The sequence below is a fragment of the Zonotrichia albicollis genome, chromosome 1 (genome assembly GCF_047830755.1).
Source record: "Zonotrichia albicollis isolate bZonAlb1 chromosome 1, bZonAlb1.hap1, whole genome shotgun sequence".
Lineage (NCBI taxonomy): Eukaryota > Metazoa > Chordata > Aves > Passeriformes > Passerellidae > Zonotrichia > Zonotrichia albicollis.
Genome location: NC_133819.1, coordinates 133787501 through 133801859, shown reverse-complemented (window position 1 = coordinate 133801859; position 14359 = coordinate 133787501). Strand labels below are relative to the sequence as shown.

Below are 14359 nucleotides of genomic sequence, written 5' to 3'. Positions count from 1 at the left end.
AATTTGTATAAATTTGGATAAACAGGCTTCAATCCTTAGTGAGGCCAAAAAAAAAAAAAAAACCAAAAACCAAACTCACAAAAAAAAAAAAAAAAAACCAAAAAACCTCAGACAAAAAAAAAAAGGTAAGATTGTGTAGACCAGCAGTTAAATCACTCAGCTATGAAGAAAAAAGAAAGAAGCAAGGCCTCCCAAGGCACATTTTATCCATCAAACACCATATATAAAGTATAAAGACTCCTGGAAACTGTTGGCAAAGCTTGGGTCTGCTGCTTCTAGGAATGTGAAAGATTGGAAGGTGAAGCTCTGTATCTGAATTCCTTTAAGAGGAAAAAAATACCGAGGTGTTTCACAGTCTAAGAGTCTAAGCACGTGCTGAAAAACAGTCTGGCCAAAAGGGAAAGGGAGACACTTCTCCTCCTCTCCTCTGGAAGTATTCAGAAAGCACACAGTGAACCTTGTTTGGCTCTTGAAACTTGGACTTGCTTTCAGGAAAGAGCTGAAGATGCCTGAACACAAAAGAATACATGTGTCTTCCTAAATAGGATGCTTAGGGAGGGCATTTATGATCCTCTTGGCTCTGCATTTTTGTTTTCTGTTATTACCTCTGCATAGCTTCAGGCTGAACACACTGAATACAGGTGTATCCCTGTGCAGGTTCTGGTCAGAAGAGTCTAATTCTAATACTGGATGGGCTTTAAGGGTAGATAGAAACTGAGAAGGCAAAAAGCAAAACTACAAAGCTCAACTGTTTATGCAGCTGCCAGAAATAACCGTTTCTGTAACATACTGCAATTTACAAGAGAGCACGTCCTAAATTCTTTGCAATGCATTATTAAGGAATTAGGACATTGCAGAGGAGAACAGTAAGATGTTCTGCTGCCTCAAAAATGAGCTATAAGCTGTGCTGATTTTAGGTTCCCTTGTGCCATCCTTGATCCTGCCCTGGTAAGCCTAAGGAAAAAAAGAAAAATTCTTCCTTTGCCTTTTTCTTCCCATTTAAAAATAATAATCCCAAGGGCTCATGCACACTATAAACTTCCCAGTATTACATACAATTTTGGAGGCAAGCACCACTGCTGGACCTTTCCTTCTCACTCAGTGAGTTAAATAATTGCAGAAATTTAACACTCACACTGCTTAAATTGGTCCATGTATTATCTTCTTAGAATCAATATGAATTGAAAGCAATTCTGAATGGGCAAGTTAGCACTAATGACATTGGTATTGTGCTCTCTGACACCATCAAACATGGTAAAAAACTTTTAAGTTTTTTTTAAGTGAAGTTTTAAGAGAAAATCACAATGTTCATTTTTCTATTGTGTTTGCTGCTAATTCAAGAAGACAGGACTTGAAAAAACAGAAGAACAACAGGGTGGTGGCTGATGCATTCCAGGCATTACTCTCTTTCACTCTGCCTTTTTCAAAAACAAGCAAGTCTGTACATATATTGCTTTGCTATAAATAAATTCAAATTAACTTCTAAGTCACAGACTGATTTGCAAATCAAAACTGCCTGGTCCTAACAAGGCTCACAATGTCATGAGATCACAATGTCATGGTTGTAACAAAAGAGCAGAGAAGCCATCTCTGACCTAAAATAAATCGAATTATGCTTAGCAAAAACATTGTCCAATCCTACTCCCTTACAGAATATCTTTGGCTCCATTAGCAAAGTTAATTCTTGCTTTGCTTTCAGTAAAAAATTACTGCTCCAAGTTGATGGCAGCCTATGGTTTGCAAGTCTTATTTTTAACTCTGATATCAACCCAAACTATGTCTTACAGCAGCAGCTGCTGCTAAAACTACAAGACTAAAAATTGCTACACAGTTGACTTTGGCTGGGCAGGAAAATTTTGCTGTTTGCCTGTCTTTCCAACAAACATAATATTTTTAGCTGTTTGACAGGCTGAAAAATAAAGGTCCAACTTCTGAAATTTCTGATTGCCCTACTGCTGACCAAGATATCTACAAGAAAACTACCTGTATCTTTTCCCTAAATTTTAACTCCTTCCCTTCTATATTATGTGAGCAACCAAAATCAACTACTCATCCCTCATTTAGCATCGCTGCTGAATTAGTACAGCCATTGATTTCCAGATTCTCCCTTTGGACTAGCATTTGGTGTTTCTGTGAATTATGTTATTCAGCCTGCTCCAGCCTCCCCCATGCATCTGCCTTATATGTAATAAATATAAAGCTGTCTTGCAGTCTCCCCCCCACTCTGAGAAAAAAAGACAAACCAAAAGCAAACCCAAAATCTCCACTGTTTTTTCATCCTGTGGTCACCATTAGTATGAAGAACTGAAATAGCTAAAGAGCTGGGTCTCTGTTACTTCAAAGCACAATGATTTTCTGCCAGGTGTTCCTTTGAGCAAGCATGCAATTCTACAGTACCTCTGCCAATGTCTTTGCCTTCCATATCTTTCAATATTACTGACTTTCCTTTTGTAATAAGAATAGCATCGCCTTCCCACTTCTTGTGCTTTTTCTTTGATGCCTTACACCACACGACACTGAAATATTTCACAAGGCAGTCAGGTGCTTCCTGAGCTGCTTCTTCCTTTGCAGTCCCTGATGTTGGCAAATAGAGTGCATCTAAAAGGGAAATAAAATAACAAAGAATATCTCAGGTTCTCCCAATAAAGTGTACAGTCTTTTGCATTTCAAAAAAATCAAGACCAATCTATAAATTTCGTCTTATATAAACAAAGTGGTCTATTTCCTCTCCTTATGGTAAATTTGGATTGAGACAGAACACCACACAAGGACCAATCCTGAAAAAAAAAACAACAAAACAACATTACATTGTTTCAGAAAGTATGTACTTCCAGGGAAATAAGATTACTTGTTGCATTAGTAAGTGACCTCCTAATTTGACATATATACAAAATGTTAAGAATGGAAAAAGAATAAAAGGAAAGGCTGAAAAAAAAGCAAAAGGGAAATGATCACAGGAGAAAATGAAAACAGGGTCCTCGTGAGATGGTGCTGGGCAATGTTCTGAAAGCAAGCACAGGAAGACAGAACTCAGAAAAGGGAACAAAGGAGTCCAGGAACCAGATCTGGAGCTGAAGTCATCTGTACAAAGTAGCAGAATAACCATAACTGTAATAATACAAAATATAATTTTAACTTCTTTCCTTGCACCCTTCAAAAATAACTAATTGTGCAAATCTTGAATCAGACCATCTCTTGAGTATGCACCAACTCAAACACTGTAACTGGGCTTAGATTGATTTATATTTGTCAGCAGTTACCCAGTTAGAAGTGCCATGGATGTCAATATTAATAAGCAATATTTAGGTTAATAAGGTTAAGAAATGATAACAGAACAGACAGCAGTTGATTATAACACTGATTTAGAATAAACACATGCTTTCAAGAGTTAGCAATCTGAGACAAGTAATGGTAGAGAAGTCACCAGCATTATCTAAAGGAATATCTGCAGCATTCCTTTTCAGCACATGCACAGCTTCAAAAGGAGAATCAGACTAATTTTCATTAAAATACCCTTGCATGCTGGTTAAAATCTTAAATAGGTTTGCTCCTTTGATTCCATCTGGGATTCAACACTATACAAATCTGTTACAAAAAAGCACTTATGCCACAGACTAACTTTTCCAAAATTTGCAAGTGTTCTGGTATTTAAAGGAGAAGCAGCAAGAGGAAATTCTTGCTCACGGTAACAGTCCAACAAAGAAGCAGCTTTACCACTTCTACATCAATATTCCTAAAACTGCAAAATAGTCCTAAGTTACACATCTAAAATGAGTTCAATTTTTCAGACTGGTGTTTACTAAAAAGGTATTATCTAAGTTAAAAATGCTGCATTTATCTAGTTGAATATTCTTTCCAAAACACCCCAGAAGTTGTATTGTCTGTACAGAACTCTATGCTGACACAATGTCTACAGCAGACAGGATTTTCCATACGTAGATGTTCCTTCGGTGCATTAGCCAACATCTGTAGTTTCATGCAGCAGATGTGTCCCCATCTCCAAGGAATAACAGAGCAGCTACTGAACACTGGCATTTCACAGAAGGATAAGAATATGGAACATATTCATAACAAAGAAATGTAGGGGATTCTTTGTAGATGAATCTTGGTAAATGAACCAAACAGTAACAAAAAAATCCTTGCAGCTCTGTAAAAGAGTTAAAAGGCTCCATTGGATCTTCAGTAATCACAAGTGGTAAGATTTAGAGAAGTGAAAGAGAGAGGGGGGAAGACAGGAAACCTGTACCTTGCAAAAGATGAATTTTATTCTACATTGAGCTTCTAATTGTAAATTGATTCAACAGATAAATGCAAGATGGTTTTCTTTTTGTTTTTCAAAATGATTCTCTTAGTTTATTCAACAACAACTTTCCTTATATTAAGATTTTAAACTATTACTGCAAGAACTGGAGACTTTACTGCAGGATTTTCTTCTTCTTTCTTGAAGGATGGCAATCCATAAACAAATGACCACCTCTTTGTCTCCTTCACTGACCTGCCACATGAGTTTGGTGACCCCTGAGATCTGTGTTATGGTCATTGCTCTTTTATTCAGGGCATCCTGGATGGTATTATCTGAATTACCAGCAGCTTAACTTTGAAATCAATAACAAGTGTTCAAACTTTTCTTATCCCTGCTTAATTTAAAATAATTAGAACACAAATAATTTAGAAACAAAGTTGGAAATTAACAGCCTTTTGTTATAGTGACTTTTGCTGAAGATTTCCAAAGCATCCTGTCCCCAGTAAGAAGCAAACTGGGCACCAATATTACATGCAATACTACCATGTTTCTATGGGGAAAATGAAAAATTATAGCTTCTGCAATGTTCAGATTTCTTCCCTCAATTTGTCTTCTGAATTACCATAACTTCTGTTTACAGAAATATTCAATAACAATTTGTTTCTATGCCACATAAATTATCTTTCTTTTGCCAATAACTACAGTATATTTTCAGATAAAAATGTAAGGTCGTTTTTTTTTATTAACATTTCTATGTAAAAGTAATTACATCCTCTCAAAATTATCTTTCACATAATTTCCTTGCATAGAAAACCTAAACCTTTTCACCAGCAATGCTGATTAGGTGCTTGCATTCAACATTCTTTTTATCTTATCAGTTTTGTTTGTATTCAGCTTCACACCTATTTAACTTTAAAGATTATTACAGTGCAATAGCAGAATATTTAAATTCAGTAACTACAGTGTCATGAGCTTTTCAGGAATTGAAATGAGAATGGTATGTTATGCACAGGAACTAAGTTCAGTGTTTGATATAGGGGTACAGTGAGCAGTGGATTCAACAGAAACCACTTACTGCTCTGAGACCATAGACAGTATCTGAAATAAAACTGGATTTGCTGAGACCCTGGAAGACAAACTGCAGTTGTACCTTCTGGGCTCTGCTGTTAATGAGTTTGGAGTGAAACTAATAAGTAACAGCAACCATGCATACCCTGTGGTATGAGAAACATCAGGAAATCATGCTCCCTCATTTCTCTCCCAAGCAGCCAAAAGCCCAGCCTGGCAGTGAGGTTCGTTTAACCATGAAGAAACAGCAGCAAGGGGCATGGCTTTCCTCCTAAAGGAAGGGCTTGGGAACTTTAAAGACACAGCTAACAAGGCTTTGAAAAGCTCCCACAAATAAAGCTTTCTCTCTGTGGTTGAGAAAACAAGGGCTTAGGTTTCAAGATATAAACCATAGCCTCACTGATATGAGGAAAAGTTTCAGCAGCCTCAGGAAGGTGATGATTTACAGAAATCGGGACGGGATCCAGGAGAGGGGACGGGGAGCATTCCAATGGCAAACCAGTTTAACCAGTTTCTGATGAGCAGGATTTAGAGAAAATGCATCGATTTAATGCATTAGGTGACTCCCAAAGCAGCAAGAAAGCAGCTGCACTGTGAAAGAGTCCCCAGGGTAACCCCAGGGTCCATTTCCAGGCACTGCGGCTCAGCACCTTAAGCGCATGAGTTACCCTGAGGAGCGAGGGGAGCCCTCCAGTGAGCACTCCAGGGGGCACACTCCAGAGGGACACACTCCAGAGGGCACACTCCAGAGGGCACACACCAGTGAGTATTGCAGAGGGCACACTCCAGTGAGGCACACTCCAGAGGGCACACACCAGAGGGCACACACCAGAGGGCACACACCAGAGGGACACACTCCAGAGGGCACACTCCAGTGAGCACTCCAGAGGCACACTCCAGAGGGCACACTCCAGAGGGCACACTCCAGAGGGACACACTCCAGTGAATATTGCAGAGGGGACACTCCAGTGAGCACTCCAGAGGGCACACTCCAGTGAACACTCCGGAGGGCACACTCCAGTGAGGCACACTCCAGAGGGCACACTCCAGAGGGCACACTCCAGAGGGACACACTCCAGTGAGCCCAGCACTGGCACCTTGGCCTGGGTGTGGTTTCATGGATGTCTTAACCCCATCCAAGTGCAGCCTGCTGCCAAAGCCATGAGCTCACCTTTCCTTCCCTCTCCCGCTCTGCTTCTCATCCACCAGCTGCAGGAAAGCCAGCCCAATGAATCCCATCACTTCAGCCAATACAGGGAAGGGGTATGTGCAGCTTGGACCAAGGAGGCTGGGAGGTTGCCCATCTTTCTTGTAGCAGCTACTGTTAGGTTGGGGTGATTTTCAAACCATGGGTCCTGTGTTACCCATCACCTTCACATCTGGACTTCCATGACATAAGCACGTATGAAACAACAGGTGAGTTTTCCCTCAACTGCTCTGAATCTTCTCAATCAAAAGTACTGGCACAATGCAAAAATTACAGCTTAGAGAAGACAATTTTGATTCAAGTTGAACTCTGTATCACTAAAGAATAATTAAGTAGAGGGAGGCAAATAAAAAAAATCTGAACTGCAGTAAAAGGAGACTGAGGCTTTGAATGAACCACAGCCCAAACTCAATGCCAGTGCTCTGCTGTAGCCTTGGCAGTGACTCTGCTCAGGTGCCATCAGTCTGCTCCATGGAGCCTGCACCATCTCCTCCTTCTGAGCTGAGGAAGCAACCAAAAAGTTCCTTAATTAATTTCTAACATTTTGAGAACAGACATTTACACAGCAGTTAAATGTCTAGTTGCCTATGGAAGATCTATATGTCACACTCCGAAGATATCTCAGGCATATTTAAAGAATTATGAGTCAGATAGCATTATCTTTCACTTGCAAAGCTATTTCAGTCTAATAATAAACTTAATACTATGCTAGCATGTAAATGTATATCAGTGTGCCTCCAAGATGGGAAAAAAAAATGTAATAACTCTTCCCATGGCACTTCTGTGAGACCTCAGGAGGAGTGCAAACAGTAAGAGTCAAGCTGGCTTGCCCTAAACCTCCAGGAATCAATGACAGTTGGGATTACATTTCAGAGTAATTTGATTACAAGCCAGTGCTTTGTACCTCTCTTTCCAAGACAAAATGCATTTGTAATGCATTTCTCATGCATGAGTATAGATAACAAATTCACCTAAAGACTGATTCTTCAAGTAGGAATATTTTCTTTGGAAAACACATAATTGTTCTAAATCCAAAATTATTTTTAAAGAAAAATGCAAATGATAAAAAATTTAATATTTTTAAACTTCTGTTTCAAAGTCTCTTAACAATCTGAAATGCCAATCAAACTAGATTCCTGACCATGCAATACTATGGGGATTTCCTTTAACAGATTTTATTTTACAAAGCTAATAACTTTCCCAGGTCTTCATAGCTAATAACTTTGCCAGGCCTCCATGAGTCCATAGTACATCTTCCATGCTAGCTGTCTCAATTTAAGCACACATATTCACACACATGCACAATGTTCATAAAAACTGGCAGTGAAAGAAAAATCACTGTTAATAAGAAAAATAATCACAGATTAATCCAGTCTTAGCCACAATGAACTCATTTCTTTGAGAAGCTCTACTAACTCAATGCTCTGGCAAAGAATCTAAAAATCTGTGGAGGAGATAACACTTTTTTTTTTTTTTTTTTTTTTGCTAAGCTAAAACTTTTTCCATTCCTGAAAGCTAAAATCTCTTAGAAATAAATGCAGTTTGTACAGTATCTACAGCTTAATTTCTTGAGGATTACACACTGGACATGTCTAACTGAGGCTGAGAACAGGTTTCTCTGTAGTCACAGCTTTCACCTCTCAGACCAAAGTTGAGTTTCTTCCACAATTCCAGCAGAGAATTTTTCCATGGCCCTCTCCTTCAGAACACCTTCCCCCCTCCTGACACCAAACAAGTAAGGATGGCAGAAGGGACACGGACCAGCTACAAGGAAAAGCAATTTTGGAGATGAAGCCTGAAAACAAGAAAGACTATTGCTGGAAAGGAAGGCTGAGGTTGAACCAGTGGAAAATTGGCAACTGGGTAAAAGACTGGAAGTCTAAGCTAGAAGCAGAGCATGCAGGGAAAGGCTAGGAACCAGACAGGGAGTAAAAGAGTAAGAAAACAACAGGATATGTTAGGAAGATGGTTAGGGAGAACCACTATTGGGATTGGGGTCCAGTACGAGAGTCAAGGACCAGACAGAGAATTTTCTGAGTAGGAGATGGTGAAAAAAAAAAAAAAACAACTTAGTGCATCTCATCTCTGACCCTCAAAATGCAAGATTCACTAGGAACATGTACAGCTGGAAAACACTGAGGGAAATCACAGGACAACTTGGGAGGAAAAAATGAGAACAGGAGCTGATTAGGCAAGGACAGGGAAAACAGAAGTGGAAAATGACAACAGAAGAAACGAACTAAAGACAACACGGTATTGTCACATAAAAAATGGCAAGCAGTTGGGCACAGAAGGGCACTGACTGCACAAAGACATGAAGGGCACTCACATTAACACAACATCCTGGTAAACAGGGCAGACTCAGGTTTGGTAGCTGCTCCTTTGGGAATGGGAATAGGAACAAGGCTGCAATGGAAAGCTTAGATGCAATGTAAGAGATGGAGGTAATTAAGCTCCTGAACCAGATCCATTTCACAGATCATTCCCTGCAAGACAAACCCAAATCAATTCTGACTTTAGGACCAGCAGAAGACCCAGAATCAGACAAATATCTTTTAGTGGACAAGTCCACATAGGCAAAGCAGGAGCTAGAGCTTGAATCATCATATCATTTTCCCCGAAGTCCCCTCAGTACCTTCTGCTCTTCAACACAAAAAATTATCTGTCTTTCAATTTCTTTGCTGTCATCAAACTTGGGCAAAACTCACTGGGCAAACCACTGCATGCCTTGATATTAATGTTGTACACTGAATTCAGTGACGTTTTACTGCAGTAATTTGATTTATTACTTTAAAGGGGAAAGATAAGGTTCTCAACCCTGTCTTACATAGATGAAAATACCAAATTATATGGAATAATCTTTTTAGAAATGTTAATTTGCTCCAAAACCCAAAAGATTAACAGCCTTATGGTAAGAAATTATGCCACCCATCTGCCCACGACTCCAATGACCCATCTTCATCAAGTGAATAGTTCTAAGGCTGTGAAGTCAAGCACAGTTTGAAGATGTCAAAAATAAGGTGTTCCAATGATCTGATCTGCCCCACTGTGCATAAATATCCATGATAAAGTCTTCAGAGAAAGCATGTTGCACTACACTGCCATGGGACCTCTTGTTCATTCAGCGCAGAGAACTGAACTGCTGGAAAGGCAGGAATGGTGGTAGGAAAAAAGGCCGCTGTTGTCTCTGCCATCCCTGCACTGCTTGATTGTAAATTGCAAAAGGTGTGGGATGGACAAGGCTGCAAGGACAGATAGTCAAATCTTGTGGTTAGATAAGCTGAATATCTTAAAGGACTGCACTTTGCTTGAATGCCTTCTGGAGTTTCTCTGTGATGTAAAAAAAGTCATTTAACCCCAACTTTCAGCAACAAATATTTGTCTGAGCGCCTGACTTGTGATTCAGTCTCATTTGTATTAATAGTGAACACTCATGGGTGTAACTGGAAGTTGTGGTTGGGGAAGATTAACTGTACAGTATCCTAAAGCACTGGGACAATGCAGCCCTCCATGATTCAGTCTGCACCATCCATAAAAGTAGAGCCTCTTGGTGTTTTTCTCTCTGCCTCAACTCGCACTTTATCTCCTAGAAAGTGGAGGTTGCATCAACTTTTCGTCTCACAAGGATGTTGTGAAACGCAATTACATCTCGTAGGCACTCAGATACTATCACAATGAGCACCAGAGGAAAAAAAATTTAGCTAAATAATTCAAAATAGTTTGAAAAATGTGCTGAGAACAAGGCGTAGCTCTATAACTGAACAAAGAGGTGGAAAGAAAATACGGAATAGTGACTCACTGGGTTGACACAGTCCATTCTGTGAACTGGCAAGGAAGCCCACAGAAATACAATCCTTAATCATGTACCTAATGGTGATAGCCAACAGAATGTGAAAACTGGGTTCAGGTTGTGTCATTTGTGAGTTTTTGAACACTTGAGTAGTAACCTTTATTTTCAAATAGGAGCCTTCTATATACAATAACAGAGCTGCCAGATGTACTTAATTCAAACCTGTAGGAACAATCCTCTCATCACCATTTAATGAAACATTTACCTCTTAAGGGTATCAGCTGTAGAGGAGGGAGGATGGAGAGCACATACTTTCAAAATTACAGCTCCATGGCAGAAAACTATTCTCCTAAACCTCTCAGCTGTCTAAAAATCCAACTGACTCCAGCTTTCACTGTAAAAATTTAATGAACTAAGCTGAAAGCTTCTGTCAGGTCTACAGAAATAGATGTGCAAGTCCTATTATCAAAGGAAAAAGCAGCATCATTGAGAATTCTGAAAGGCTGCAGGCATCATTCGGTGCAGTGAGCCAGATCAGCTCAGTAAAACATTGGAACCAGTCAAATGCCATCCAAATCGACTGTTTACTATACTTTTTAATGTTGCCATCCACACTGAAAGTTGTTTTGATTAATTTGTCAAGTAAAGGGGTTTTTACTTCAAAAAATAAATGCAGAAGTGAGACCCAAAAGCAAACTTTATTCTTGGATTCTGTAAAATTGAATGTTATTGCAATAAATTAGAGTGTAAATGTGATATGAAATTATTCCAAATATTTAAATTACCAAAACCCCCACATTATTAAAAAATAGTTAATAGACTATTACACAATCACAGGCTAATTGTAGCCTTCTCAAAAAGCAGTCATTTTTGGAAGCAGTTTACAGAGATTTAAGCGCTCATCCTTTTGTGTTTAAGTGTAAATGGAAGGTATTCAGCTAAACCCATATGTGGTACTTTGAAAATACGTGGTTTGGCATTCTCTTAAGCATTTCTTATTACTTCTGTCATTTTTTTAAGAAAACTATTAGAAAACTATTTCTGTACTGTACAAAATCTCTGTTTCTGAAATGCAAAGACAGATCAGTAACAAAAAGCAAGCAGGCAGAAAAGGATTTATTAAGATTACATATTCTGCATATTAACATCTGTTTTAGCACAGACTGGAAGTAAAACACTTTTAATGTCCTGTTTGTGTTTGTTAATGGCCATCTTTGATTTTCCTGGATTGTAGTAGAGTCCTTCAAATACAAATAATCAATAAAACTTATGTCCACTGTCACAAGCATGAAACACAACATATTCCTGTCCTAAATTATTTAAACAGAACTGTTTAAAATTTATGACATTACCCTGTGAAGAGGCACACAAAGGATGAGTCATATTTTTTAGAACTTTCATGTGTTATGCAGCAATGATTACTTGCAGAGTGGCTGATGAAATATTTGGAAAGGGAAAAAGTAATCTTTCCAAATCAAGTTACATAACTTTGATTTACATAAATGTAATCCATTCAGTAGTCCAAGCAGAAAAGTAATATTTATGGCCCAAACACAAAAACCTAGAGCTTTAGTTGTAATTCTTACTAGGAAAGAAAAATAGAAAAATAGAACCAGGAAAATGAAGGAGGGAACAGAAGAAATTCATCACTGTGAAGATACAAGGTGTTTACTGTGCTGCCTTTGTTGGCTCTAGATGTAAGAAAACTGAATACAATTTAAACTGCATTGAAATTCCAATGCAATTAATAAGATGATTCCATGCAGGAAGCCCTAAATTCGTGATGCCTATAACAGACCCTGCCTATTTTTGGTCCTGAGCTGACCACTTACATAAGGAAACGCTAGAAGACATGGAGATGTGGCAGCTTTCCATCAGCAGCCCAGCTCTCCTTGCTATTCCCAAAGGATTGCTTTGACCCTTGGTGTCACTGGAAAGCCTCTGCAGCACGTGCAGCTCTTCTTACCAACAGCCCCACGTGTGTCTCACTGGGTAAATGAGTGCCTACGAACATAAGTGCATGGGCACGCTCATGAGAGAAGCATGAGATTTAGAAAAAGATTAAATTTATCTCTGTTTCCTTTGAAAACAAGCTTTAGAGATGCCCACTAGATCTTCAGAGCTAAAGTATCTGAAACTTTCTGAGTAGATTTAAGTTCTGCACTGCTGAAAAACGTCTTTAGTGCCATCTCAGAAGTTCACTTAGGAATTGTGTATTTTCAAAACTCAAGTACAGCAAATTAGCACATATAGTTACATAACAAAAACTATTTTGAAAGGAATATATTTTATCTAGCAGAAATAATTATAACTAACAGCAAAGGCTAAATTCCCTAAATGAATTTAGTCCAGCCTTTTCTGCATACACATTATGCAGCACTCTGAATCACAGAGCTACATTCTGTATTTTCCAGGTTACTGCTGATCTTTTTGCAAAAGAGCTGGGGCCACTATCCATCCAGCTGGACAGCCCAACAGCTCTGAAATCTTTACTGCCCCAAAACAAAGGTGCATGTGCTTGAGATCCTTGTTGTCATCTGCTACCCTCTGGACCTAAACAAATGGCTCCCTCACTGAGGCGGTCTGTCCCATTACTGGCAGAACTACAGACACATTTTCTTGCTTTCACTCAAGGTGTTCAGAGCTGAGAACTCCCTGATCCACTCTCAAGAGTGCAATGTGCTCAGACTAGACAGCCCTGATTCCTAAGAATCAGTTGTTATGGACAACATCCAAAGTGTAAAAAACTTGTTCTGAAAATGACCACCTTCTGCGTTTGTTAATGACTTACAACTTCAGACAAACTTGAGTGAGGTTTTATATGAATGCCCAAAGACCAGCTTGATGCCAAGTTTCAAGTACTTTTTCAAAAGCACAGGGAAACTGGAACACTACAAAGGAAAGATGAGAAAAATTCAATATATGCTAAACAGAGTACTCTCCCTGCAAATTGCTTCACAGGAAAAAGATGAGTCATCAACAAACACATATATAGAACACACACACTCTAGCCTGAGAGGAGGTAACAGCACAAAGTAGCTTGGTCAAACTGCCAGTTAATGCGACTAAGGTCATCTTGTCATGTACAACCTTCTGCCAAAGCCTCCTCACAGCGCAAAGCAGTGCAGACATTACTTGGTGAAACCTGCAGAGCTTACAATTCAGTTTTGTCTGGGGTGGCTTACAGTGCAGCCTGAAACAAATGTCATATTAGAAAGGAGAACACAGCAATAGCAATATAACATACTGGTTTTAATCCTGTATCTCTGTTAGGTACCCCAAATAAAAGCTTTGACTTTACAAAATGGTGTTCTTTATAGCATCAACAAGTGGCCTATGGAAAATGTATCTGCAAACTGCTGCGGAGTTGTGATGAATTACTTCTTTCACATGACATATGCAGTGATTAACAACAACCACAACTTGACACTACTGCAAGTTGTTATGTGATGCAATGCAGGACAAACAATATTGTAGCAACTAACCACAGGCAGTCCAACATCCCTTCTCTCCATCCCCAAACTAGATAAACACTTTGTTCAAGTGCTTCTGCTAAATGAAAGATAAAAAAAAAGTTTAAAAAAATCAGTCATTTATAAGCTGGTTTACTTATTTCAAGCATGTAGTTCCAAGCTTTGAAAATGTACATATTTTGAGAAAGTATTAGCAATGCAGACAAGACTTTTTCACCAACACACAAAGCAAGCAAATAGCGACACAGAATACTGTAAACAAAATGACAGCCCTAACCACACTGGGCTCTGAAGTCAACCAAATCTGGAGGGGCAATGTAAGCCAGTGGAATTGTTTTTCCATTATATTTATGTCAAATTATGCTAGTTATTGTGCCGAACTATAAATGAAAATCAAGAGTCTAAAGGGAATGGCCAGGAAACAATGACTCCTTTTCAAAAACTATATAATTGCATGTGTAAAATACAAAAAAAATCAGCAGCATTTTCCAAGTCTGCAATTCTGTTAAAGAGGAAATAGAAATCATAATTGATGTGGAGTAACTGCTGATTAAGTATTCAATTAAAATTATATTATA

At 38.8% G+C, this 14359-nt stretch overlaps 1 protein-coding gene across 1 annotated transcript in view; it reads right to left on the bottom strand.

Annotated features, from left to right (window-relative positions):
- Positions 1 to 14359, bottom strand: part of RAD54B (RAD54 homolog B) — a 71274-nt gene that overhangs the window by 29198 nt on the left and 27717 nt on the right. Inside the window, exon 4 of the mRNA XM_074554995.1 lies at positions 2398 to 2598. Within this exon, the coding sequence (XP_074411096.1) occupies positions 2398 to 2598 (201 nt within the window). The remainder of the gene's footprint in view (positions 1 to 2397; positions 2599 to 14359) is intronic.